This window comes from Gopherus flavomarginatus, chromosome 20 (genome assembly GCF_025201925.1).
Source record: "Gopherus flavomarginatus isolate rGopFla2 chromosome 20, rGopFla2.mat.asm, whole genome shotgun sequence".
Classification (NCBI taxonomy): domain Eukaryota; kingdom Metazoa; phylum Chordata; order Testudines; family Testudinidae; genus Gopherus; species Gopherus flavomarginatus.
This window is the reverse complement of record NC_066636.1, coordinates 602,259-627,382: the sequence shown is the minus strand read 5'-3', so window position 1 is coordinate 627,382 and position 25,124 is coordinate 602,259. Positions and strand designations below refer to the sequence as shown.

General features: G+C 68.6%; 1 protein-coding gene across 5 annotated transcripts in view; it reads right to left on the bottom strand.

The window, feature by feature from the left end:
• Window positions 1-25,124, bottom strand: part of ARHGEF1 (Rho guanine nucleotide exchange factor 1) — a 117,461-nt gene that overhangs the window by 90,195 nt on the left and 2,142 nt on the right. For 3 of the 5 annotated variants that reach the window (XM_050930460.1, XM_050930459.1, XM_050930458.1), the window contains exons 3-29: window positions 24,468-24,515; window positions 24,175-24,258; window positions 23,651-23,764; window positions 22,760-22,858; window positions 22,407-22,449; window positions 20,646-20,751; window positions 20,383-20,523; window positions 19,425-19,454; window positions 18,856-18,958; window positions 17,606-17,699; window positions 16,449-16,487; window positions 15,713-15,868; window positions 15,468-15,549; window positions 12,704-12,888; window positions 12,037-12,183; window positions 11,571-11,653; window positions 11,072-11,197; window positions 9,430-9,544; window positions 8,961-9,061; window positions 8,276-8,353; window positions 5,057-5,132; window positions 4,688-4,855; window positions 3,916-4,003; window positions 3,157-3,267; window positions 1,621-1,688; window positions 1,147-1,308; window positions 776-943 (exon numbers count right to left, since the gene is read on the bottom strand). In XM_050930460.1, coding sequence (XP_050786417.1) covers window positions 776-943; window positions 1,147-1,308; window positions 1,621-1,688; window positions 3,157-3,267; window positions 3,916-4,003; window positions 4,688-4,855; window positions 5,057-5,132; window positions 8,276-8,353; window positions 8,961-9,061; window positions 9,430-9,544; window positions 11,072-11,197; window positions 11,571-11,653; window positions 12,037-12,183; window positions 12,704-12,888; window positions 15,468-15,549; window positions 15,713-15,868; window positions 16,449-16,487; window positions 17,606-17,699; window positions 18,856-18,958; window positions 19,425-19,454; window positions 20,383-20,523; window positions 20,646-20,751; window positions 22,407-22,449; window positions 22,760-22,858; window positions 23,651-23,764; window positions 24,175-24,258; window positions 24,468-24,494 — 2,794 coding nt within the window. In that variant the 5' untranslated portion in view covers window positions 24,495-24,515. The remainder of the gene's footprint in view (window positions 1-775; window positions 944-1,146; window positions 1,309-1,620; window positions 1,689-3,156; window positions 3,268-3,915; window positions 4,004-4,687; window positions 4,856-5,056; window positions 5,133-8,275; window positions 8,354-8,960; window positions 9,062-9,429; window positions 9,545-11,071; window positions 11,198-11,570; window positions 11,654-12,036; window positions 12,184-12,703; window positions 12,889-15,467; window positions 15,550-15,712; window positions 15,869-16,448; window positions 16,488-17,605; window positions 17,700-18,855; window positions 18,959-19,424; window positions 19,455-20,382; window positions 20,524-20,645; window positions 20,752-22,406; window positions 22,450-22,759; window positions 22,859-23,650; window positions 23,765-24,174; window positions 24,259-24,467; window positions 24,516-25,124) is intronic. The other 2 variants (XM_050930461.1, XM_050930462.1) reach the window with 2 other exon arrangements.

Sequence of the window (25,124 nt, the reverse complement as noted above, 5' to 3'; positions counted from 1 at the left end):
CGCCCCCCCCATGTCCCTCTCCTCCCTCATTTCCCATCAGCCCCTGCTCCCATCGCCCCTCCATGTCCCTCTCCTCCCCCAGGTCCCATCAGCCCCTGCTCCCATCGCCCCCCCATGTCCCTCTCCTCCCCCATGTCCCATCAGCCCCTGCTCCCATCGTTCCCCATGTCCCTCTCTTCCCTCATTTCCCATCAGCCCCTGCTCCCATCGCCCCCCATGTCCCTCTCCTCCCCTATGTCCCATCAGCCCCTGCTCCCATCGCCCCCCATGTCCCTCTCCTCCCCTATGTCCCATCAGCCCCTGCTCCCATCGCCCCCCATGTCCCTCTCTTCCCCTATGTCCCATCAGCCCCTGCTCCCATCGCCCCCCCGTGTCCCTCTCCTCCCCCATGTCCCATCAGCCCCTGCTCCCATCGCCCCCCCGTGTCCCTCTCCTCCCCCATGTCCCATCAGCCCCTGCTCCCATCGCCCCCCCATGTCCCTCTCCTCCCCCAGGTCCCATCAGCCCCTGCTCCCATCGCCCCCCCATGTCCCTCTCCTCCCTCATTTCCCATCAGCCCCTGCTCCCATCGCCCCCCCCATGTCCCTCTCCTCCCCCATTTCCCATCAGCCCCTGTTCTAATCGCCCCCCATTTCCCAGCATGCTCCTCTCCTCCCCATGTCCCATCACCCCCCCATATCCAAGCATGCCCCTGTCCTCCCCCATTTTCCATCAGCCCCTGCTCCCATTGCCATCGCGCCCCCCCCCCCCATTTCCCAGCATGCTGTTCTCATACCTGGCGCCCCCGCCTCGCTCTCGGCGCCATCACCCGCGTCCCGTTCCTCATCCTTGTCTCCTGCGCCCCTGTTCTCCGGCGCCCGTGACCAGCCGTCCTCGGGGGACCCACGGCCCCCGTCCTCCGGCAGGGGGGACCCCTCGACCAGCAGCCTCTTCAGCGCAGACACTGGGGGGGGAGGGTCAGATGGGGGGATTCCCTCCACAGGTCCCCCAATCCAGGCTCACCCAGGCCCCGCGACCCAACGGGACTGGCCTAACTTGGGGGTCAGACCCAGCCACAGCGATCAGGCAGCTCACCCCAAGAACCACGCAGGGAGTGGGATGGAGGGATCAGCAGGGGGGCAGGTTGGGAGGTTCGGGGGGTCTCACCTCTCTCCAGCACGGCAGCTGCCAGCCGCGCCTCACCCCCTGCCGCCTGGGGCTTGTGCAGAGCCAGCAGCTCCACCAGGATCCGCTCCGAGTCCTTCTCCGGCTTCTCCAGGCCGCGCTCCTCAAACTCGATCCCCTCCAGCGCCCCGTCCTTCTCCCGATCTGGGGGGCAGAGAACAGTCAGCCCCCATGGGACCCCTACAGAACCCAGGAGTCCTGCCCCCTCCTTGGAGCCACCATAGAACCCAAGAGTCCTGCTGCCTCCCCCCCTCGGAGCCACCATGGAACCCAGGAGTCCTGATCCCCACCACCACATAGCTGTCCCATCCCCCCATCAGCCCAGGTGCCCCCCGGCCCCACAAGCCCCCTCACTCCCCGCCTTGGCCTGGAGGGGGCAGGGAGGGAGGAAGCACATGATGGCTTCTCCCCAGGTCAGGGTGCTGCCCATTATCCCATTCCCCAGCCCCCTCTCACCATCCAAATGCAAGGTGTCCTTGGGACAGTTCCCGTTCTCCGAGCTGTTCAGCAGCGGCTCCCGGTAGCTGCAGGAGGCAGAGAGGAGGGGGTGCTCAGCAAAGAAAGGAAGAACAGTCTCTCCCTCCAAAAAACCACATCCCATCCTGCCTCCATAACTCCCCATATAACCACCCCCCAGCCCCACCCCAGAGCCAGCTGCATCCCAGAGCCTGGTGAGGGGTCCCCATATAACTGCCTGTGACGAAGTGGGAATGTTCTTAACCTTTTCTCTGAATACTGTGTGGGTGCCTCAGTTTCCTCTATGCATTTCTCAAGGATCTAGGTGGTCGGATGTCATGGACTCCTCGAGTGATGCTCTGGAACTGCTCCCCACCAAGCCAGGCAGGACTTTGGGGAGCCTCCTCTCCCTTGGAGCAGACTTGTTCAGGGCGAGAAGCTCCCACGGCTTCACCTCCTGGGTCTCTCCTTGGAGGATTCAGCATCCTCTGCCCCTCCGTGCACTTCCCACAGCAAGCCCGCCCCAACGGGGTCCTGGAGGGGCCACAGGGTCCTGCACCCCCACTTTGCAGTCAGACGTGACTCTCAGCCAGCCAGTAACACAGAGGTTTATTCGATGACAGGAACAGGGTCTAAAACAGAGCTTGTAGGTACAGCGAACCGGACCCCTCGGCCAGGTCCATTCTGGGGGACAGTGAACCAGACCCCCACGTCTGCACTTCACTGCTCATCCCCAGCCAGCTCCAGACTGACAGCCCCCCCTCCAGCCCCTCCTCTCTGCTCAGCCCCTTTCCTGGGCCAGGAGGTCACCTGATCCCTTTGTCTCCAACACCTTCAGCTGGCACCTTTGCAGAGGGGGGGCCCAGGCCATCAGTTGCCAGGAGACAGTGTCAGGCATTTAGGTGCACTGGCCCTTTGCTCTGCAGCAATCACACCCCCTTATCCCACCACCTAGATACTTAAGAACTGCATGGGGACACTGAGGCACCAACACCGTTAAGAACATTCCCAGTTCATCACATGGGATCAGGGGGTGTGATTGGTGCAGAGCCCGAGAGGGCCGGTGTGATGGTGTCTGCACAGAGAATGGCCGACCCCCCAGTCTCCCGCTGGCCTGGCCCCCCCCCCCCCCCCCCCGGCAAGGTGCCAGCTGAAGGTGTTGGAGAACAAAGAGATCAGGTGACCTCCTGGCCCGGGAAGGGACAAGCCCAGAGGAGGGGCTGGTGAGTTTCAGTTTGGAGCTGGCTGGGGAAATGGAGGGAGGCCAGAACCAGGGTCTGGGCTCCCCACCCACCAAGATGGACCTGGCTGAGGGGTCCCGTTCTCTGTACCTACAAGCCCTGCTTGGGGCCGTGTTCCTTTTGTCTAACAAACCTGTGTTACTGGCTGGCTGGGAGTCCCGGTGAGTCGCAGGGAGTGGGGGTGCAGGGCCCCTATCTCCCACACTCTGTGACACACACACCCAGCCCCACCCCAGAGCCAGCCACTGGGTTCCAATATAACCAGCCCCCAGCCCCACACATCCACTGCACTCACTAGCTGGGGCTGTACGGGGCTGACAGACTCGGGGCAGCACGACGCGGTTTCTGGTGATTGGACCCCGGAAGCTTCAGAGACCCGGCTGTCTCGCTGATCAGAGCACACCAGCTAGGGACCGGAGAGGGGAGAAAGCTCTGTCGGTGCCCCTCACTCCCGACCCGCAGCCCGTCAGCCCAGCCCTGCCACCCCACCCCCACTCAGCCGGTGCCCCTCACTCCCGACCCGCAGCCCTGTCAGCCCAGCCCTGCCACCCCAGCTCAGCCCATGCCCCTCACTCCCGACCCGCAGCCCGTCAGCCCAGCCCTGCCACCCCACCCCCACTCAGCCGGTGCCCCTCACTCCCGACCCGCAGCCCTGTCAGCCCAGCCCTGCCACCCCAGCTCAGCCCATGCCCCTCACTCCCGACCCGCAGCCCTGTCAGCCCAGCCCTGCCACCCCACCCCCACTCAGCCGGTGCCTCTCACTCCCGACCCGCAGCCCCTGCTATCCCAGCCCTGCCCCCCACCCTGCTCGTGCCACAGCCCTATTATCCCAGCCCTGCCCCCCCCCCCCCGCTCTGCCGGTGCCCCTCACTCCCGACCCGCAGCCCGTCAGTCCAGCCCTGCACCCCCCGCTGCTCTGCCGGTGCCCCTCACTCCAGAACCACAGCCCCTGCCAGCCCAGCCCTGCCCCCCGCAGCTCTGCCAGTGCCCCTCACTCCCGACCCGCAGCCCCTACTAACCCAGCCCTGCCCCCACCCCCACCCCGCCGTCTCACTTCTTTCTCTCTGACACCGTCTGGGCCACCAGCTCGTAGATTTGGGCTCCAAACTCCCAGCTGAAGATGACGTAAAAGGCCTTGCGGTCTGGCAGGGGAGGGGCCAATCAGAGCGGGGTTCCGCAGTGCCCCCCCAGGTTCACAGACCCCACCCAATGCCCCTCCCGCCCAGGGCCGGCTTTAGGAAGTGCGGGGCCCAATTTGAACAGTTTCGACGGGGCCCCAGCAGGGATGACTAAAAAAAAACCAAACCAAACCACCACCAACACCCGTAGAAAAACCCGTGGGGCTTGTGCTCACGGGGCAGGCGGTGCTCTGGGTCCGTCACTCGCTCCGGATCTCCGGCGGCACCGAAGGACCCGCCGCCGAAGTGCCGCTGGAGACCCGCAGCGCCGCCAGGTGAGTAAAGATGAACAAGGCGCCTCTAGCCAGGGAAGGGATCCTCACGGGGCGCGGGGCCTGATTCAGGGGAACTGGTGGAAAGGGGCCTAAAGCCGGCCCTGCTCCCACCCCCAGCACCATCCGCTCAGCCTGCCTGGGTGGTGGGGGGGCACGGACTGGGGCAGCCCCCCGAGCGATTAGTTCAGGCTCAGCAAGGGTTCCTCCCTCGCCCACAGTTGGAGCATCACAGTAGGGGGGCAGGGAGCCCCCCAAGGCTGCCCTTGTGCCCCCAAACCCTCCAGGCTGCCCCCCAGAGATCCCCCTCGAGCCCCTCAGGCTGCCCCCCCAGAACCTCCCAGGCTGTCCCCCCTGGAGCCCCCCGGCTGCTGACCTGTGGCCACGTCGCGGGTCATGGCAGAGCTGAGTTTGATGATGGGGCTCAGGACCTGCCGGGGCTCAGGTGTGGGGCCGGGGGGGCGGCTATGGCACCGAAGAACCAGCCGCTCCTCCTGCCGTTGCAGCAGCACCAGGATGTCGTCCAGGAGCAGCACGTGCACGTCTGGGGCGGCAGTGGGGGTCAGCGGGGGAGGCGCTTCCCAGCTCCCGGAGCCCCCCATCCACCTCCCGGTTCCAAGCCCTCCACCCCTCACAGCCCCATGTGCCTCCTGCTCCCAGTGTACTCACACCCCAACTCCCCGAGTCCTGCCCCCCCAAGCCTGGCCCCCCCCACCTCCCTGCCCCCCCGACCCCCGTCACTCACCCACAGCCTTGTCCTTACTGACGCGCCAGGTCAGCCCCCCCTCGTGCACCAGGTTCCGCTTGGTGATATCCATGTTCTGGGGGGGAGTGTTAGATGGGAACAGATCCCCCTGACCCTACAGCCAGCCCCCCCCGTCCCTTAGTGTACCCCTGACCCCATAGCCAGTGCCCCACCCACAGTGCCCCCTGACCCCATAGACAGCGCCCGGCCCCAGTGCCTCCCTGACCCCACAGCCAGCCCCCCCATCCCTTAGTGTACCCCTGACCCCATAGACAGCCGCCTGCCCCCTAGTGTACCTCTGACCCCACAGCCAGCCGCCCGCCCCCTAGTGTACCCCTGACCCCATAGCCAGTGCCCCACCCACAGTGCCCCCTGACCCCATAGACAGCGCCCGGCCCCAGTGCCTCCCTGACCCCACAGCCAGCCCCCCCATCCCTTAGTGTACCCCTGACCCCATAGACAGCCGCCCGCCCCCTAGTGTACCCCTGACCCCACAGCCAGCCGCCCGCCCCCTAGTGTACCCCTGACCCCATAGCCAGTGCCCCACCCACAGTGCCCCCTGACCCCATAGACAGCGCCCGGCCCCAGTGCCTCCCTGACCCCACAGCCAGCCCCCGCATCCCTTAGTGTACCCCTGACCCCATAGACAGCCGCCTGCCCCCTAGTGTACCTCTGACCCCACAGCCAGTGCCCCACCCACAGTGCCCCCTGACCCCATAGACAGCGCCCGGCCCCAGTGCCTCCCTGACCCCACAGACAGCCCCCCCATCCCTTAGTGTACCCCTGACCCCACAGACAGCCGCCTGCCCCCTAGTGTACCTCTGACCCCACAGCCAGTGCCCCACCCACAGTGCCCCCTGACCCCATAGACAGCGCCCGGCCCCAGTGCCTCCCTGACCCCACAGCCAGCCCCCGCATCCCTTAGTGTACCCCTGACCCCATAGACAGCCGCCCGCCCCCTAGTGTACCCCTGACCCCATAGACAGTGCCCCACCCACAGTGCCCCTGACCCCATAGACAGCGCCCGGCCCCAGTGCCTCCCTGACCCCACAGCCAGCCCCCCCATCCCTTAGTGTACCCCTGACCCCACAGACAGCCGCCTGCCCCCTAGTGTACCTCTGACCCCACAGCCAGTGCCCCACCCACAGTGCCCCCTGACCCCATAGACAGCGCCCGGCCCCAGTGCCTCCCTGACCCCACAGACAGCCCCCCCCATCCCTTAGTGTACCCCTGACCCCACAGACAGCCGCCTGCCCCCTAGTGTACCTCTGACCCCACAGCCAGTGCCCCACCCACAGTGCCCCCTGACCCCATAGACAGCGCCCGGCCCCAGTGCCTCCCTGACCCCACAGCCAGCCCCCGCATCCCTTAGTGTACCCCTGACCCCATAGACAGCCGCCCGCCCCCTAGTGTACCCCTGACCCCATAGACAGTGCCCCACCCACAGTGCCCCCTGACCCCATAGACAGCGCCCGGCCCCAGTGCCTCCCTGACCCCACAGCCAGCCCCCCCATCCCTTAGTGTACCCCTGACCCCATAGACAGCCGCCCGCCCCCTAGTGTACCCCTGACCCCATAGCCAGTGCCCCACCCACAGTGCCCCCTGACCCCATAGACAGCGCCCGGCCCCCAGTGCCTCCCTGACCCCACAGCCAGCCCCCCCATCCCTTAGTGTACCCCTGACCCCACAGACAGCCGCCTGCCCCCTAGTGTACCTCTGACCCCACAGCCAGCCGCCCGCCCCCTAGTGTACCCCTGACCCCATAGCCAGTGCCCCACCCACAGTGCCCCCTGACCCCATAGACAGCGCCCGGCCCCAGTGCCTCCCTGACCCCACAGACAGCCGCCTGCCCCCTAGTGTACCTCTGACCCCACAGCCAGCCGCCCGCCCCCTAGTGTACCCCTGACCCCATAGCCAGTGCCCCACCCACAGTGCCCCCTGACCCCATAGACAGCGCCCGGCCCCAGTGCCTCCCTGACCCCACAGCCAGCCCCCCCATCCCTTAGTGTACCCCTGACCCCACAGACAGCCGCCTGCCCCCTAGTGTACCCCTGACCCCATAGCCAGTGCCCCACCCACAGTGCCCCCTGACCCCATAGACAGCGCCCGGCCCCAGTGCCTCCCTGACCCCACAGCCAGCCCCCCCATCCCTTAGTGTACCCCTGACCCCACAGACAGCCGCCCGCCCCCTAGTGTACCCCTGACCCCACAGCCAGCCGCCCGCCCCCCTAGTGTACCCCTGACCCCATAGCCAGTGCCCCCACCCACAGTGCCCCCCTGACCCCATAGACAGCGCCCAGCCCCAGTGCCTCCCTGACCCCACAGCCAGCCCCCCCATCCCTTAGTGTACCCCTGACCCCACAGACAGCCGCCTGCCCCCTAGTGTACCCCTGACCCCATAGCCAGTGCCCCACCCACAGTGCCCCCTGACCCCATAGACAGCGCCCGGCCCCAGTGCCTCCCTGACCCCACAGCCAGCCCCCCCCATCCCTTAGTGTACCCCTGACCCCACAGACAGCCGCCTGCCCCCTAGTGTACCTCTGACCCCACAGCCAGCCGCCCGCCCCCTAGTGTACCCCTGACCCCATAGCCAGTGCCCCACCCACAGTGCCCCCTGACCCCATAGACAGCGCCCAGCCCCAGTGCCTCCCTAACCCCACAGACAGCCCCCCCATCCCTTAGTGTACCCCTGACCCCACAGACAGCCGCCTGCCCCCTAGTGTACCTCTGACCCCATAGCCAGTGCCCCACCCACAGTGCCCCCTGACCCCATAGACAGCGCCCGGCCCCAGTGCCTCCCTGACCCCACAGCCAGCCCCCCCATCCCTTAGTGTACCCCTGACCCCATAGACAGCCGCCCGCCCCCTAGTGTACCCCTGACCCCATAGCCAGTGCCCCACCCACAGTGCCCCCTGACCCCATAGACAGCGCCCGGCCCCAGTGCCTCCCTGACCCCACAGCCAGCCCCCCCATCCCTTAGTGTACCCCTGACCCCATAGACAGCCGCCCGCCCCCTAGTGTACCCCTGACCCCATAGACAGTGCCCCACCCACAGTGCCCCCTGACCCCATAGACAGCGCCCGGCCCCAGTGCCTCCCTGACCCCACAGCCAGCCCCCCCATCCCTTAGTGTACCCCTGACCCCACAGCCAGCACCTCGCCCCCAGTGCCCCCCCACCCCCAGCCAGCCCCCTACCCCTCTGGCCGGGCAAGGCCCCACCTTGAACTCGCTGAGCAGCGGGTCCGAGCTCTGCTTCAGGCTGGAGAGATCCAGGCGCTTCTGATAATCCTTCAGCTTCTGTGGGGGCAGGGCGGGACGGGGGGGTTAAGGCTGGCTGGCTGGATGGGGGGGGGGCTGCCACGGACTGTGGGGGAGTCGGGCCCTGCACCCCTCACTTCCCGCGATTCCCGGGACTCTCAGCCAGTGACACAGAAGGTTTGTTATGTGTCAGGAACACGGCCCCAAGCTGGGCTTGTGGGTACAACCAGGACCCCCAGTCGGGTCCCTCTGGGGGGCAAGGAGCTTAGACCCCAGGCCTGGGGCTCCCAGCCAGCCCCAAATTGACCCCCCCAGCATCTCACCCCCTCCCCCGGCTCCTCCTCCAGCCTTTGGCCAGTTTCCCACCTGGCCCCAGCCCCCTCCCGGCACAGGTCCCGTCCCTCCCCTAAACTCACCCCCTGCTCTGCCCCCCCCCACGCAGCCAGTCCCGGCAAAACTCCCCCGCGACATCCCCCGTCAATGCGTTAAGGCCGGCTGGACGGCTGGGGCGGGGGCGTTAAGGCCGGCTGGACGGACGGGGGGGGAGCGTTAAGGCCAGCTGGACGGACGGGGGCGTTAAGTCCGGACGGGGGTGTGGAGGGCGGCCAGGCGTGGCCAGAAAGACGGTGGGGGGGGGGGGCCTCACCATGAGGTTCTCCATGTACCGCACCTCCTGGTTGACGTGGTTGAGGATCTGCCGACAGCACTCGGCCGCCCGCTGCACCTTTGCCTGCTCGTCCTGCTCCTCTGCAGGGACAGGCTGGGTCAGTCAGCGCCCCCGGCCGCCCCCCAGCCAGGCCCTGTCCCACCCCCCCGGCCCCCAGCCAGCCCCCTGGCCCCCAGCCAGCCAGTCCCTGTCCCACTCCCCTGCCCCCGGCCAGCCCCCCAGCCAGCCAGTCCTGGTCTCACCCCCCCTGCCCCCAGCCAGCCCCCGGCTGCCCCCCAGCCAGTCCCTGTTCCACCCCCCCTTCCCGCAGTCCTCAGCCAGCCCCCCAGCCAGTCCCTGTCCCGGCCGCCCCCCAGCCAGCCCCTGTCCCACCCCCCCTTCCCGCAGCCCTCAGCCAGCCCCCCTTTCCTCTCCCCGCATGGCACCTCCTGCCCCCGCGGCCCCTCACCCGTGTACTTGGCGATGTTCTCCAGCAGCAGCGGGTACTTGGTGAGCCGCTGCATCTCGATGGGGATGATGTCCTTCAGCTGCAGCCTCCGGCAGCGAGCCTGGCTCTCCGCCTCCTGCGGGGACAGGCCGCTGGGACGGGGCAGGGCAGGGCCGGGGGGGCAGAGCAGGGCCGCTGGGACAGGGCCGCTGAGACAGGGCAGGGCAGGGGGGGCAGAGCAGGGGGGCTGGGCAGGGCCGGGGGCGCAGGGCAGGGCCGCTGGGACAGGGCCGCTGAGACAGGGCAGGGCAGGGGGGGCAGGGCAGGGGGGCTGGGCAGGGCCAGGGGCGCAGGGCAGGGGGGCTGGGCAGGGCCGCTGGGACAGGGCCGCTGGGACAGGGCAGGGCAGGGCCGGGGGGGCAGGGCATGGGGGCTGGGCAGGGCCGGGGGCGCAGGGCAGGGGGGCTGGGACAGGGCCGCTGGGACAGGGCCGCTGGGACAGGGCAGGGCAAGGGGGCTGGACAGGGCCGGGGCCGCAGGCTGGAGGCTGGGACAGGGCAGGGCAGGGCAGGGGGGGCAGGCTGGGGGCCGGGGGGGCAGGCTGGGGGCATGAGGAAGTGGGGATTTTCCCTTGTTATGTTCTATGTGAGCCTATGTGAGTCTGACTGTTCTGCATGAGAGCTGCCTGTGCCTCAGTTTCCCTGTGTATTGCACCAGTGTCTATGTGGTGGCAATCAGGGGGTGTGACTTGGGGGGGGGGGGGCTGCTCCAGCTGCCTACAGGGGGTGCAGGGATGTGGGGTAGGCCGGGAGGCACAGGGCCGGGGGGCTGTGCAGGGCCAGGTGGCAGGCTGGGAGCTGGAGGGTGCAGGGCCAGGGTGCTGTGCAGGGCCGGGGGGTGGGCTGGGGGGGGAAGATCGGGGGCGCAGGCCAGGGGGGCGCAGGGCCAGAGGGCTGTGCAAGGCCGAGGGGCGGGCTGGGGGGAAGGCTGGGGGCCGGGGGGCTGTGCAGGGCCGGGGGGGAAGGCTGGGGGCCGGGGGGCTGTGCAGGGTCAGGGGGGCTGGGCAGGGCCGGGGGGCGCAGGCCAGGGGGGGCTGGGCAGGGCCGGGGGGTGCAGGTGCGGGCTGAGAGCTGGAGGGCCGGGGGGAGCAGGCCAGGGGGGCTGGGCAGGGCCGGGGGGCGCAGGGCCGGGGGGCTGGGCAGGGCCGTGGGGGGCGCAGGTGCGGGCTGGGGGCTGGGCAGGGCCGGGGGGGGGCGCAGGCCGGGGGGGCTGTGCAGGGCTGGGGGGCTGGGTGGGGCCGGGGGTGCAGGGCCAGGGGGGCTGGGCAGGGCCGGGGGTGCAGGGCCAGGGGGGCTGGGCAGGGCCGGGGGGCGCAGGCTGGGGGGTGTAGGTGCAGGCCGGGGGGCTGGGTGGGGCCAGGGGGTGCAGGGCCGGGGGGTCAGGGCCGTGGGGGGCGCAGGGCCGGGGGGGCTGGGCAGGGCCGGGGGGGCGCAGGGCTGTGGGGGCTGGGCAGGGCTGGGGGGGGGCGCAGGCGGGGGGGGCTGTGCAGGGCTGGGGGGCTGGGCGGGGCCGGGGGTGCAGGGCCAGGGGGCTGGGCTGGGCGGGCGCAGGGCCGGGGGGACTGGGTGGGGCCGGGGGGGGGCGCAGGGCCAGGCCCCCGTACCTGGATGAACTGGCTGAAACGCGGCTCCCGGCGCTGCTTGGCCTTGAGCTGCTCCAGCGCGAACGACTGGCGGCTGCAGAACCGGGCCGAGAGCTTCTGGAACCAGCTGCCCTCGGTGCCGTCAAACTGGGGGGGCACAGGGGGCGTCACCTGCCTGTGGCTCTGCCCCCCCCGCCCCCCCGGTTACTCCCCCCCGCCCCCAGCCCTGGCTCCCCGCCCCCCCACCCGGTTACTCCCCCCCGCCCCCAGCCCTGGCTCCCCGCCCCCCCACCCGGTTACTCCCCCCCGCCCCCAGCCCTGGCTCCCCGCCCCCCCACCCGGTTACTCCCCCCCGCCCCCAGCCCTGGCTCCCCGCCCCCCCACCCGGTTACTCCCCCCCGCCCCCAGCCCTGGCTCCCCGCGCCCCCCCCGGTTACTCCCCCCCGCCCCCAGCCCTGGCTCCCCGCCCCCCCCCGTTACTCCCCCCCTCCCCCAGCCCAGGCTCCCCGCCCCCCCGTACCCGGGCCAGCAGCGTGTCCCCGATCTCAGCGATGACGCAGTCGCTCTCCTCCCGAAGCTTCTTCAGGCTCTCGAGGAACAGGGCTGCGGGGGGGGGGAGGGTTGGGGGGGATCAGAGCCAGCCAGCACCCCCCAGCGACACCCCCTGTTCGTGCTTCCTGCTCCCACCCTCCCCCGCCACACCCCTGCCCACACTCCCTGCCCCCACCCATACCCCTTGCCCTCCCCCGCCACACCGCTGCCCACACCCCTCCCCCAGCGACACCCCCTGTCCATGCTCTCTGCCCCCATCCCTCCCCCAGCCATACCCCCACCCTGCCCCCAGCCATACCCCCTGCCCCTCCCCCGCCACACCCCTGCCCACACTCCCTGCCCCTCCCCCTGCCCATGCTCCCTGCCCCCACCCGCCCTCAGCCCCACACTTTGCATGTGGTCCCCCCCCAGCCCTGCCCCCCAGCCCCGCTCACTGTGTGCGTCCATCAGGTCGTCCAGGCCGGGGAAGATGTTGGCCAGCTCGGGCTCCTGGAAGAATCCTTCGCTGAGCAGCGGCTGGTAGAAAAGCTCCAGCAGCACCCGCAGCATCCGCACGTGGGCGTGTTCGGTGAGGAACAGCTCTGGGGGGGCACAGGGAGGTCAGGCTGGGGGCTCTCACTCCACTCCCCCTGACAGGGGGGTGCAAGGTTTGGGGGAAACTTGGAGAGTTGTGGGGGTCTCCACCCCACCTACCATTGGTGGGGGTCTGGGGATGTGTGGAAAGCTGGGCAGTTGTTGGGGGACTGTGTGGGGAAACTGGGGGGCCATCGGCAGGAGTTAGGGGGCAGGGGTGGGAGCCAGGGCCAGGAACCAGGGAGGAGTTGGGGGGCAGGGGCAGAAATCAGGGTGCCACGGGGGACTTGGGGGGCTGGGGTGGGAGCCAGGAAGTGGAGGGAACAGGAATCAAGGGGCTAGGGGGATTTGGGGGGCTGGGGGGAGTTGGGGACTGGGGAGGAGTTGGGGTGCGGGAGCCAGGGAGTGCGGGGACGGGTGGGAGAGGGGGGCAGGAATCAGGGGCTGGGAGCTGGGGGACCAGGGGGAGTTGGGGGGCCGGGAGGAGTCAGGGGTGGCACTCTGGGGCCGAGGTCTCTCCCCACCCACCGTTGATGACCTCCTGCCGCTTGACTTCTCCTTTCTTCAGCCTGAGGAGGGCGTCGGGTGGGACCCGCTGGCGCCAGGTCGGCGGCTCCGGCTCCAGCTCCGAAACGCGCGGCTCAGTCTCCTCAGACTGGGGAAGCAGAAAGGACGGCGGGGGCTCCCCTCCGCCAGCCCCCCCGGGCTCCGGGCTGTGGGGAGAGGGTGGCTGAGAGCAGGGAGGGCTGCGCCCCAAGGCCCCCGCAAGCCCCTGCCCCCAGCCCCCCCCGCTCCGCTGGCCTGCGAAGCGTGAATCCATGGGCTGGGGGCTCCCTGGCACCTACGTGACGCTGCTGGGCCTCAGGCGCCCCGGCCCCAGGGGGGGTCTCTCCTGCAGCTCCCCGGCGCGGGCGGCCGCCTCGAGGTCCACGTCGCTGCGGGAACGCGGCTGCTTCCCCTTGGCAGAGCCGCGCTGCGAGCGCTTCCGCTCGGTCACACGCAGGCTCTCCGACCGGCCCAGCCTCCCCGACAGCCTGCGGGCGCGGACAGCCACGGGCGGGGGGACGGACCAGCCACGGGCGGGGGGACAGAGATCAGACCAGCCACAGACGGGGGGACACGGACCAGCCACGGACCGGACCAGCGACGGGCGGGGGGACAGAGATCAGACCAGCCACAGATGGGGGACACGGACCAGCCACGGACGGGGGGACACGGACCAGACCAGCCACGGACGGGGGGACACGGACCAGACCAGCCACAGACGGGGGGACAGAGACCGGACCAGCCACGGACCGGACCAGCCACGGACGGGAGGACAAGGACCGGAGCAGCCACGGACCGGAGCAGCCACGGACCGGGGGACAGAGACCAGACCAGCCACGGACGGGGGGACAAGGACCAGACCAGCCACGGACCGGGGGACGGAGACCAGCCATGGACGGGGGGACGGAGACCGGACCAGCCACGGACCGGACCAGCCACGGACCGGGGGACGGAGACCAGACCAGCCACGGACAGGGGGACAAGGACCGGACCAGCCACGGACAGGGGGACAGAGATCAGCCACGGACAGGGGGGACAAGGACCGGACCAGCCACGGACCGGGGGACAAAGACCGGACCAGCCACGGACCGGACCAGCCAGGACCGGGGGACGGAGACCAGACCAGCCACGGACAGGGGGGACAAGGACCGGACCAGCCACGGACCAGGGGACAGAGACCAGCCACGGGTGGGGGGACCAGGCAAGGATGGGGGTGACATGGACCAGACCAGCCACGGACGGGGGGACAAGGATGGGACCAGCCACAGACAGGGGGGACAAGGACCGGACCAGCCACGGACGAGGGGGACAAGGAGGGGTGGGGCGTGGACAGGGGAGTCCCAGATGGGACCAGCCATAAAGGGGGAGGGGGAACCCACAAACCAAGCAGACATGAGGGGGGCATCGTAACCAGCCATGGGAGACAGAATCATCCAATCACAGAGAAGGAGAAGCCACAGAGAATACGAATGGACCAATGGGAGAAGCAAGGGGGGTGGAACAGCCAATGAGAAGCAAGGATTGGGAGACAAGGTCAGGCACAAGGTGTGAAGATGTGGGGCAGGGGTTATTCATGCATCAGACCAAGGCCCCAGAGCCATGCACCAGCCTCCGGAAGGGGGTCATGCTGCAGGAAGCGGGGGCGGGGGGCTCAGTAGGGGGCGCTGTCCCTGGCACTAGTGCTGACCCCAATGCAGCGCTAGGGGGTGCTCTGGGGGTGCTCTCCCCGGCAGTCAGGGCTGGCCCGATGCCCCAGCACGGCGCTAGGGGGCAGTAGGGGGGCTGTTCTCCACAGCACTATGGGGCGCTGTGGGGGCAGTAGGGGGCGCTCTTCCCAGCTCGAGGGGGCAGTAGGAGGTGCTCTCCCCGACACGAGGGGGCGCTGGGGGGCAGTAGGAGGCGCTCTCCCTGGCGCTAGGGAGCAGTAGGGGGGCAGTAGGGGGGCCTCCTCCCCGACACTAGGGGGCGCTGGGGGGCTGTAGGGGGCGCTCTCCCTGGCGCTAGGAGGCACTGGGGGGCAGTATGGGGGTTCTCTCCCCGGCGCTAGGGGGCGCTAGGGGGCCCGGCAGGATGAGAACCGGGTACTTAGCTCAGCCCGTGGGTGTCTATAAATTATTCTCCCTGTGGAACCAGCCTGTCCCCACAAACATGCAAATAGGGGGGCTCCAGGGGGGTCACCGACCTTTTCCATTTTCTAGGAAGAAACAGCAGGAGAAGAGGAGTGTTAACTGTGGGGGAGGGGGCTGCCTGGCCCAGGAGGGACCCCCCCAAATGATACAGACAGAGGCATTCTAACCACTAGACCCCACTCCCCCCGAACCAGGGAGAGAACCCAAGGGTCCTGGCTCCCAGCTCCCCCTGCTCTAACCACTAGACACCACTCCCCCCTGAACCAAGGAGAGAACCCAAGGGTCCTGGCTCCCAGCTCCCCCTGCTCTAACCACTAGACACCACTCCCCCCAAACCAGGGAGAGAATCCAGGAGTCCTGGCGCCCAGCCCGCCCTGCTCTAATCACCAGCCCCCACTCCCCTCCCAGAGCCGGGGGGGCCATGAATGGGGCAGGGCAGTAGTGAAACCTCCCACCCCGCCCACCTCTCGGGGCAGTCAGCCCCCCAGTGAGATCCCCGGGTGGGGGCATGCAGGGGCAGGAGTGAAGAGCAGAGAGGGGGACAGACAGACGGGGGAAGGGACTGCAGAGCACAGAGCGGGGGAGAGGCACCTCAGGGTGGCCCCCCCAGTTCTCACCTATCGTTCTCAGCATTGTCCTCGGGGGGCTGCTCGCTGGGGGGGGCCTCCCCCGGCTCCACGGGACACTGGGGCTCCAACCCTGGGAGGGGAGGGGGGGAGAACAGGAGATGGTTGCTGGGGGGCCAACACCAACCCCCACAATGCTGTAGCCCCTCCTCCCTTCCCCTGCTCCTTCCACCCCCCCCCCGTATGTCTGGTCCCTTCTCCTCCACGTCCTCCCCAGCCCCTCCCTCATCTCTTACCCTCCCCATCGGTCCCCTCCCCCAGAGGGGGGTTCACGGTCACAGAAACTCCGGGGGGGTCAAGCCCTGGGGTCCCAGACGTGGCCCCCTTGGTCCGGCTCTCGCTGCGCTCCAACAACTTGAGACCCTTCCGCTCTGGGGCCGTGGCCTTCTCCGCTGGAGGGAGATGTGGGGGCAGGTCAGTCACTCAAAGACACTCCCTCAAATCAGCATGAATCCCCTGCTTTAACCACTACACCCCACTCCCCTCCCAGAGCCAGGGAGAGAACCCAGGAGTCCTGGCTCCCAGGCCCCCCTGCTCTAACCACCAGCCCCGACTCCCCTCCCAGAGCCGGGGAGAGAACCCAGGAGTCCTGGCTCCCAGCCCCCTCTGCTCTAACCACCAGCCCCCGCTCCCCTCCCAGAGCTGGGAAGTGAACCCAGGAGTCCTGGCTCCCAGCCCCCCCCCGCTCTAACCACTAGGCAGCTGAACTCCACACGCAGCCGAGTGGCACTGGACACAGACGGGGGGGCGGGGGGGAGCGGCTGCAAGCTGGGGCAGTGGGGGGGATGGAGGGTCAGTAACTGATGGTTGGGGTGACAGGGTTAGTGTATTAGGGGATGCAGCCCAGAGCCCTGCCCCCCAGGTGAGAAGGAGACACACCATTTATGAGAAGAGTTAATGAGGTTACAGGGACAGGTGCCCAGGCTTGGGTGCCCTGGGGGGGCCATGCATGGGGCTGGGGGGGGCCAGTACCTTCACCCTCGGGGACTTTGCTTTGTCTGAAATCGGAATCTGCAAGAGAGAAGAGCGAGGGAGAGCGACAGGCTGAAGGGGGTAGAAGTGGGGGGGCCTCCGCAGAGCCCCACAGCCCCCCTGGGACTAGCACCCCAGCAGGGCCCCCCTGGGCCCGGAGCCCCTGGGGAGCTGAGCGGGGCCCAGGGCACGGCCTGGCTCATAGAGAGTGGGGGGCACTGGGAACAGAGCAGAAGCGGGCAGGGGGTAGGACAAGGTGCCCCATAACATCCCGGAAGTCGGGGATTTCGGATGTGCTCAGAGCTTCAAATTTGGGGGCACACATGGAGCTGGGGGGGGGTTGCAGTACACAGGCAGTCAGAGGGGGATCGAGGGGGCAAAGAGAGTCGGGGGATGGGGGGGCCACACGTGGAGCTGGGGGTTTGGGGGGCACACAGGGAGTTGGGGGATTGGGGGGCACGGGGAGCCACACATGGAGCTGGGGGGGGTTGGGGGGCACAAAGGAAGCTGGGGGGGCATAGGGACTTGGGAGGATCGGAAGGTCATGGGGATGCAGGGGGGCATACAGGGAGCTGGGGGGTTGGGGGGCACAAAGGGAGCTGGGGGGGCATAGGGAGTCAGGGGGATTGGGAGGTCACGGGGACCCAGGGGGGCATACAGGGAGCTGGGGGGTTGGGGGGCACGGGGAGCCACACATGGAGCTGGGGGGGGGTTGGGGGGCACAAAGGAAGCTGGGGGGGCATAGGGACTCGGGAGGATCGGAAGGTCATGGGGATGCAGGGGGGCATACAGGGAGCTGGGGGGTTGGGGGGCACAAAGGGAGCTGGGGGGGCATAGGGAGTCAGGGGGATTGGGAGGTCACGGGGACCCAGGGGGGCATACAGGGAGCTGGGGGGTGCACAGGGAGTCAGGAGGGGTCACAGGGACCTGGGGGGCACACAGGGAGCAGCGGGGATCAGAGGGGCACAGGGAGTCAGGAGGGTGGGGGCAGGACAATCTGGCCTGGGAGACCCATGGGTGCACAGGAGACCCAGGCTCTGTGAAAGTCAGAGGACACAAGGGGCAGTGGGGGGAGTGATTTGGGGGGGTTGGGAGGGGCAGAGCCAGTGGGGTGCAGAGAGGACTGTGGAGGCAGGGACCCCGGCACCCCCACGTACTGTGGGAGTCCCCACGGTTCCAGCGCGTGGCGTCCAACAGGCTGAAGCCCTTTCGCGGCTTGGGGGGCTCCTCGGGCTTCCGGCTCCCCGGCATCTGCAGAGTTGGGGGGAAGGTGAGTCAGTGGGTCAGGAAGCAGGACTGGGGCTTGTGATGAAGTGGGGGGTTTCCAGGTGGTTGCATGCAGGGGGGTGGGACTCAGTGTCCCCAGGTGTTACTGGTTAACGAGGGGAGGGGAGAGGGAGTTTGTTGGGACACAGGACCAGAGAGGGAACTTGGGACCCCGGCCGATGGCCTGCAGGATGGAGACCCCAGCGCCTGGTGACCTGGTGACCCGGAGACCCGGCTCAGGAGTCACAGCCGGTTCTGGCCAGTGGGGACAATGGGCTGCGGGGAGAGGACCCCGGTGACCTGACCAGCCGGCTCCAGCCAGAGGGGCCAGAGGAGGCCATGGGGACCTGGTTTATGACCCTGTTTCCCTGGAGAGAAGCCAATGGGCAGAGGGGGCTTGGGGCCGGGGGTATCGGAGGCCCAGCTGGGAAGCAGGGGGGCTCAGGGCTGGAGGGGGAGCAGGCAGAGCCCCCCTGGCTGCAGGGGAACTGGGATGTGCTGGGCTGAGGGAGGCCAGGCCTGAGGCTGGAGAGTTTCCTGTGCTGGGTTCAACCCTCAATAAACCTCCTGTGTTACGCTGGGGGAGAGTCACCCCGGGCTAGAGAACAGGGCCGGAGGTGGGGGGGATCGTCCCCTTCGGGGGCGAGGAGGCCCCGGGGCCCAGAGCGAGGGGACTCCCTGGGGGGGCCCACGGCAGAGACAGATGTGCTAAGGCTCAGAGAGGTGCGACTCCCGGAGGTGGAGGGGCCTGACCCCCAGAGAGAGTGGCCCCCCCGAGAAGGGCTGTCGCACTGAAAGGGGCACCCCCCACGGACCGCACGGGGCCAGGCGTGGGCACAATCTGTGAGTCCGTGACAGGGCTCGGTCCCTAAATTGTCCCACGCTACACAGGGGACCATGGGGGTGGGACAAGGGGGACTAGGTGTGAGTCCCCTCCAGCCAGAGAGTGAACCCAGGAGTCCTGGCTCCCAGCCCCCCCTGCTCTAACCACCAGCCCCCACTCCCCTCCCAGAGCTGGGGGAGAGAACCCAGGAGTCCTGGCTCCCAGCCCCCCCTGCTCTGACCACCAGCCTCCACTCCCCTCCCAGAGCCGGGGGAGAACCCAGGCGTCCGGGCTCCCAGCCCCCACCCAGCATCTCACCTTCTTGCGGAAGAAATTGCCTTTCGATTTCTTGCTCTCGCCCAGTTTGGTTTTAACGCCCAGGTGCTTCATATAGGTCACGATGGCGGCGAAAATCGCGGAGCTGGGGGGGTGGGGCACATCAGTGGGGGGGTTGCCAGGGGGGAGTCAGAAGGGGGGGCTGTTCTGGGGGGGTGGGGCACATCAGTGGGAGGTTGCCACGGGGAGTCAGAAGGGGGGCTGTTCTCAGGGGGTGGGGCACATCAGTGGGGGGTTGCCACGGGGGGTCAGCAGGGGGGCTGTTCTCAGGGGGTGGGGCTCTATCTCAGACATCTTGGCTGCACCCCAGTTCAGGAAGCTCAGTCCCCCCCCAGATTTCCCATGGGGCATCAGGCCCCCCCCCCCCCCGGCGCTGCAGTGTGGGGCCAGGGGGGGCCAAGCTGCAGAATCTGGCATCGCTGTCTGGACATCAAAGGGGTGAGAGGAACCTGTGATCCACCCCCCACAACCCCCGTCCTGCTGGAGGGGGCAGGTTCACCCCCCCCATGTAGAGACCTGGAGGCACAATGCCCCCCCCCCCTTTGTTTTACCTTTTTTCCTCGTCGGAGGAGATCGTGGGGCTGGAAAGAAACAGGGAAACATGAACCCAGGTGTCCGGGTCAATTATTGACTCCAGAGACCTGACCCCCCCCCTTGAGTCCTGTGCACAGCAGCCCCCGCCCCTGCATAACCTGCCCCCCCAGCATAACCCACCCCCCCCAGATAACCCCCCCTTCCTCACATAACCCCCCCACCATAACCCGCTCCTACCCCCCTGCATAACCCACCTCCCTGGATAACCCACCTCCACTCCCCTACGTATCCTGTGCCCCCGGATAACCCACCCCCTGCATAACCCGCCCCTGCCCCCCCCCCGCATAACCCCCCTCCCCCGGATAACTGCCCCACCGCCCTCCACCCCTTCTGCATAAGCCGCCCCCGCCCAGCAGGGGCCCAGCACTCACTGGCATGGCGGCGTGGGGCGCTGACCCTGGGGCTGGCCGTGGGGCAGGGAAGCATGTTCCAGCAGCGGGAGGGGGCCAGGCCGGGGGCTTTATCCAGCCCCAGGGATGATGCAACCGGCAGCTACAGCAGGGCGGGGCGGGGGGACAGCTGGTTCCCCTCTGGCCAGGCTGGTGGAGGGGGGTGGGGGCCGGGGTCCCAGGGAGTCCTGGGGGGTGGGAGTAAACCTGGGCAGGCTGGCGGAGGGTGGTGGGGGTCCCAGGGAGTCCCGGGGGGGAAACCTGGGCAGGCTGGTGGAGGGGGGTGGGGGCCAGGGTCCCAGGGAGTCCCTGGGGGGGGGACCTGGGCAGGCTGGCGGAGGGGGGTGAGGGTCCCAGAGTGTCCCGGGGGGGGACCTGGGCAGGCTGGCGGAGGGGGGTGGGGGCCGGGGTCCCAGGGAGTCCCGGAGGGGGACCTGGGCAGGCTGGCGGAGGGCGGTGGGGGTCCCAGGGAGGGACCTGGGCAGGCTGCCAGAGGGGGGTGGGAGTCCCAGGGGGGGTCACTCACTGCATCTCATCCAGCCGCACCAGCAGCAGCTCCGCCAGCTGCTTCTCCTTGGCCTCGCGGATCCCACGATCCCGGGTGTGATACGACTCCAGCTCCGCCAGCTCCTGCTCGCCCGGCGTCATCCCCATCATCCGCTTCGACCTGGGGGGGGGCCCAGTGAGCCAGGCCCAGCCCCTGCCCGCCCCCCAATCCGGCTCCTGCTGCCCGCCCCGCCCTCACCCGCTCCCCCTTCACCCTCCCTGGGAGCCCCTGGTAGGACCCACCTGAAATCCTCCAGCTGCCGGGAGATCTCGGGCTCCTGGAAGTTCTGGATGTCGATCAGGAACTGGCGCAGGGTCTCGTCCGGGAGCAGCTCTGGGCGGATCCGGTCTATGGGGAGAGAACAGGGCGCTGTGAGCTTCCCCACCGCAGTGGCTGAGCTGGGGACCCTGGTGCTGCGAGCTGCACCCCAGCAGTGCCCTGAGCCAGGACCTGGTGCTGCGAGCTTCCCCACAGCAGTGCCCCCAGCCGGGGACCCTGGTGCTGCAAGCTTCACCCCAGCAGTGCCCTGAGCCAGGGATTGAGAGTCTTTTCCGGTGCCGAGTGAAGAATTCCGGTTCTGTATTTGGAAGAGACAACTCCCAAAGCCCCCCAGGACCCAGCCTTCCCCCAACTTCCCCTCTGCCGGACCCACATCCCCCTCCCCAGCCTGGATCTTACATGATTTCCTGATCGCCACACACCAAGCGGGGGCGGGGCAGGGCTGGGTATGTGGGGATCCCTCGCCTGGGCCTGGGACCCAGCTCTCTGCCCGTTTGGGACAGGAAGTGAAGGCAAATCCTGGGTCTCAGCAGCAGCTTCAGCCCAATAAGATCTGGGGCTTTCCTAGTAAATCAGGTGTGTGTGGGGGGGTCCACGCCAGTGATGGGGAGGGGCTGCCATGGACTGTGGGGGAGTCGGGCCCTGCACCCCCCACTTCCCGCGATTCCCGGGACTCTCAGCCAGTGACACAGAAGGTTTGTTACGTGTCAGGAACACGGCCCCAAGCTGGGCTTGTGGGTACAACCAGGACCCCCAGTCGGGTCCCTCTGGGGGGCTGGGAGCTTAGACCCCAGCCCTGGGGCTCCCAGCCAGCCCCAAACTGACCCCCCCAGCATCTCACCCCCTCCCCCGGCTCCTCCTCCAGCCTTTGGCCAGTTTCCCACCTGGCCCCAGCCCCCTCCCGGCACAGGTCCGGTCCCTCCCCTAAACTCACCCCCTGCTCTTCCCCCCCCCACGCAGCCAGTCCCAGCAAAACTCCCCCGCGACATCCCCTGGTCAATCCGCCCGCTCCCTGCTGCCGCACAGGAGGTGGGGGGGGACCTGGGGGCCAAAGGGGGGGCGTGTTCAGCCATTCAGAGACGGCTGCAGGGCTGCGCGTCGGCCACCAGGTGGTTCCCTGTGCCAGCTCGGCAGGGCCTGGCCCCGGTCGGCTACACCCCCCCCCATCCGGCCTTTCCCACGGCCACCCCCAGCTCTGCCAGCCCCCCCAGGCCTGCCGGTGCCCCTCACTCCCGACCCGCAGCCCCTGCCAGCCCAGCCCTGCCCCCCAGCTCTGCCGGTGCCCCTCACTCCCGACCCGCAGCCCCTGCCAGCCCAGCCCTGCCCCCCCAGGCCTGCCGGTGCCCCTCACTCCCGACCCGCAGCCCCTGCCAGCCCAGCCCTGCCCCCCAGCTCTGCCGGTGCCCCTCACTCCCGAGCCACAGCCCCCTGCCAGCCCAGCCCTGCCAGTGCCCCTCACTCCCGATCAGCAGCCCCTGCTAGTCCACCCCCAGGATTCTCCTTGCTCCGTGTTCAAAGCTGCTGTAAACAGCTGCCAGGTCCCATCCCAGAGGCAGCTGCATCTACAGGGGCAGTTGGTGAGCCCGGGAGGTGACCCTGAGGGCCGGGAAGCAATGGGATTCAGGATCTCCCCTGCCCCATCTGGCCCCAGGGAATCGGGGGGGGGGGCGGAGCTGGGAGGCGGGTTATCTCCATTCTCCCCAAGCTCTGAGTGTGACGCTCACCCAGTTCAAACTGCACCTGGGCCGGGATGGGGACACGCAGGAGCTGGAGAGAGAGAGAGAGAGAGAAGGGGCGGTTAGAACAAAGGGTTGATTTCCGGGGGTGGGGGGGGAGGAGGCACCAAGGGGACCCGGGGCCTGAGAACTGCAGCTGAGGGGGTGAATGAGATCCGGGGTAGAGGGGTCGTATGTCTGATGCCCTCAGAGGGAGCCCCAATGGAGTCACGGGGGGGGGCAGGTTCCTTGGGATGGTTGGGGTCACCCTTGGGAGAAGGAACAGCTGGGGGTGAGTGGGCTCATTCTGCAGGGATGGGGGGGTCATTCTGGGGAGTGGAGGGGCCATGGGGGTTTCTCACCCCTGCCTTGTCCAGGAACGTGTGGTAGAAATCCAGGAAGAGTTTCTTCCCCTCCTTGGGGCTCGCGCTGCGGATCAGATCCACGTGCAGGTAGCAGAGCTGGAGGGATGGGGGGGTCAGAACGGGGGGCACCTGAGAGCCAGGGCGACAGGCAAGTCCCAGCCCACCTCCTCTGCTGCCCCTCCCCCGCTATCAGGTACCCCCCCAGCCCGCCTCCCCCACTGCCCCTCCCCAGCTGCCAGGTACCCCACTCCCAGCTGTCCCTCTCCCACTGCCAGGTACCCCCCCTAGCCCACCTCCTCTGCTGCCCCTCCCCCGCTATCAGGTACCCCCCCAGCCTGCCTCCCCCTTTGCCCTTCCCCCACTGCCAGGTACCCCCTCAGCTGCCCCTCCCCCGCTGCCAGGTACCCCCTCCAGCCCGCCTCCCCTGCTGCCCCTCCCCCGCTGCCAGGTACCCCCCCAGCCCGCATCCCCGATCACTGCCCCTCCCCCACTGTCAGGTACCCCCCCAGCCTGCCTCCCCCCTCACTGCCTCTCCCCTGCTGCCAGGTACCCCCTCCAGCCTGCCTCTCCCACTGCCCCCCCCACTGCCCAGTAGCCCCCAGCCTGCTTTCCCCACTGCCCCTCCACCACTGCCAGGTACCCCCCTAGTCTGTGCTCCCCATGCTGCCCCTCCCCCACTGCTGGGATCCCGCCTCAATTCCCCGCCCTCAGGAGCCCCCCCCCCCCCCAGCCATTGCCTGGTCACTGAACCAACCTAACCCATTGGGTCAGTGACCTTTGACCTCCAGCCAGGGGGGCTCAAACATCACCAGGTCTAGAGAGCTGATGCCCCCCCGGACTCTGCCCCTCTCCCCGGAGGAGGATTCACACCCAGCTTCCCCCCCTCACCATGGGGCAGGAGTCGAACTGCAGAACCACATGCTGGAGAAAGGCCATGAGATAGGCCGGGTGCGTCTTCACCACCACCACGCTCTGGAACAGGCTGCTGTGGTCCTCCGGCGTCTGGGGGGGGGACACAGCCTGGCGCTGAGCCCCCACTGAGCCCCCCTGCCCTGATCCCCCGTCCCCTCCTCCAGACCCACCCCAATCCCCCCCATGCCCCACCCCTCCCCGTCCTCTCCTCCAGCCCCCCTACGCCCCACCCCCTCCCCAATCCCCCATCCTCTCCTCCAGCCCCCCCACGACCCACCCCCTCCCCAATCCCCCATCCCCTCCTCCAGCCCCCCCACCCCCAATCCCCCCCATGCCCCACCCCTCCCCATCCCCTCCTCCAGCCCCCCCACCCCCAATCCCCCCCATGCCCCACCCCTCCCCATCCCCTCCTCCAGGCCCCCATGCCGCAATCCCCCCCACGTCCCACCCCCTCTCTGATCCCCCATCCCCTCCTCCAATCCCCCTCCCCATGCCCTCACCGGCTCGATGTCGTTCTCAAAATCCTCGTCCTCAGCCCCGATGATGGCCATGCTGGATCCACTGGGGGCGCCCAGCACCGGGCCCTGGGGGCAGAGAGATGGGCAGGGGCCCAGAGAGGGCACCAGGGGGAACAGAAAGGGGGAGGGATTGAAGGGCCAATGTGGGAAGACCCTTGGGGAGCCCCACCCCGAATTCTAACCCCCTACCTGTGCGGGGGGGGGGGGCGACTGGGGCCAAGCAGGCCCTTCAGCAATAGGGTATCAGGGGGCTCTCCCCTCCCCCGACCACTCACCCCATTGTATGGCTCGTCTGGCTCCATCCTGCCCTGGGGGGGACCCACCTGCCAAAGACACCAGGGTAGGTCACAGGGGCGCAGGCAGCAACCCCCAGCCCCGATCCCTCCCCGCCCTCACTGGCTCCAATCCTTCCCCGTCCCCGATCCCTCCCGGCCCCCCACCGGCCCCGATCCCTCCCGGCCCTCACCGGCTCCAATCCTTCCCTGTCCCCGATCCTTCCCTGCCCCCCACCGGCCCCGATCTCTCCCTGTCCCCTGTGGACCCGATCCCTCCCTGTCCCCTGTGGACTCGATCTCTCCCTGCCCCTCACTCCAGTTGCGCCTGTCTCAGCCCATCATGGGAAAGGCCACCCCCCCAATGGTACAAACCGCCCTCCTCCCCACAGAGGATGTGGGGTGGCTACGCGTGCTTGGGAGGGTGTACTGGGGGTTTGGATGTACTGGGTGGGCTGTGGGGAGCAGCGGGGAGCACACGCTCCCTGTGTCTCCTGCACCCCTCATGCTTCTTGCCCAGCCCAGACATTCCAGCGCGAGCTGGAGGTGAGCGCGTGATGAATGCAGGGTTTGTGTGGCACAAAGAGGCTCAGATCCCTGGCCGGGCGCGGGGGAAGGAGGGGCTCCCGACTGCCAGCTTGACTCATGCCCCACCCTTGG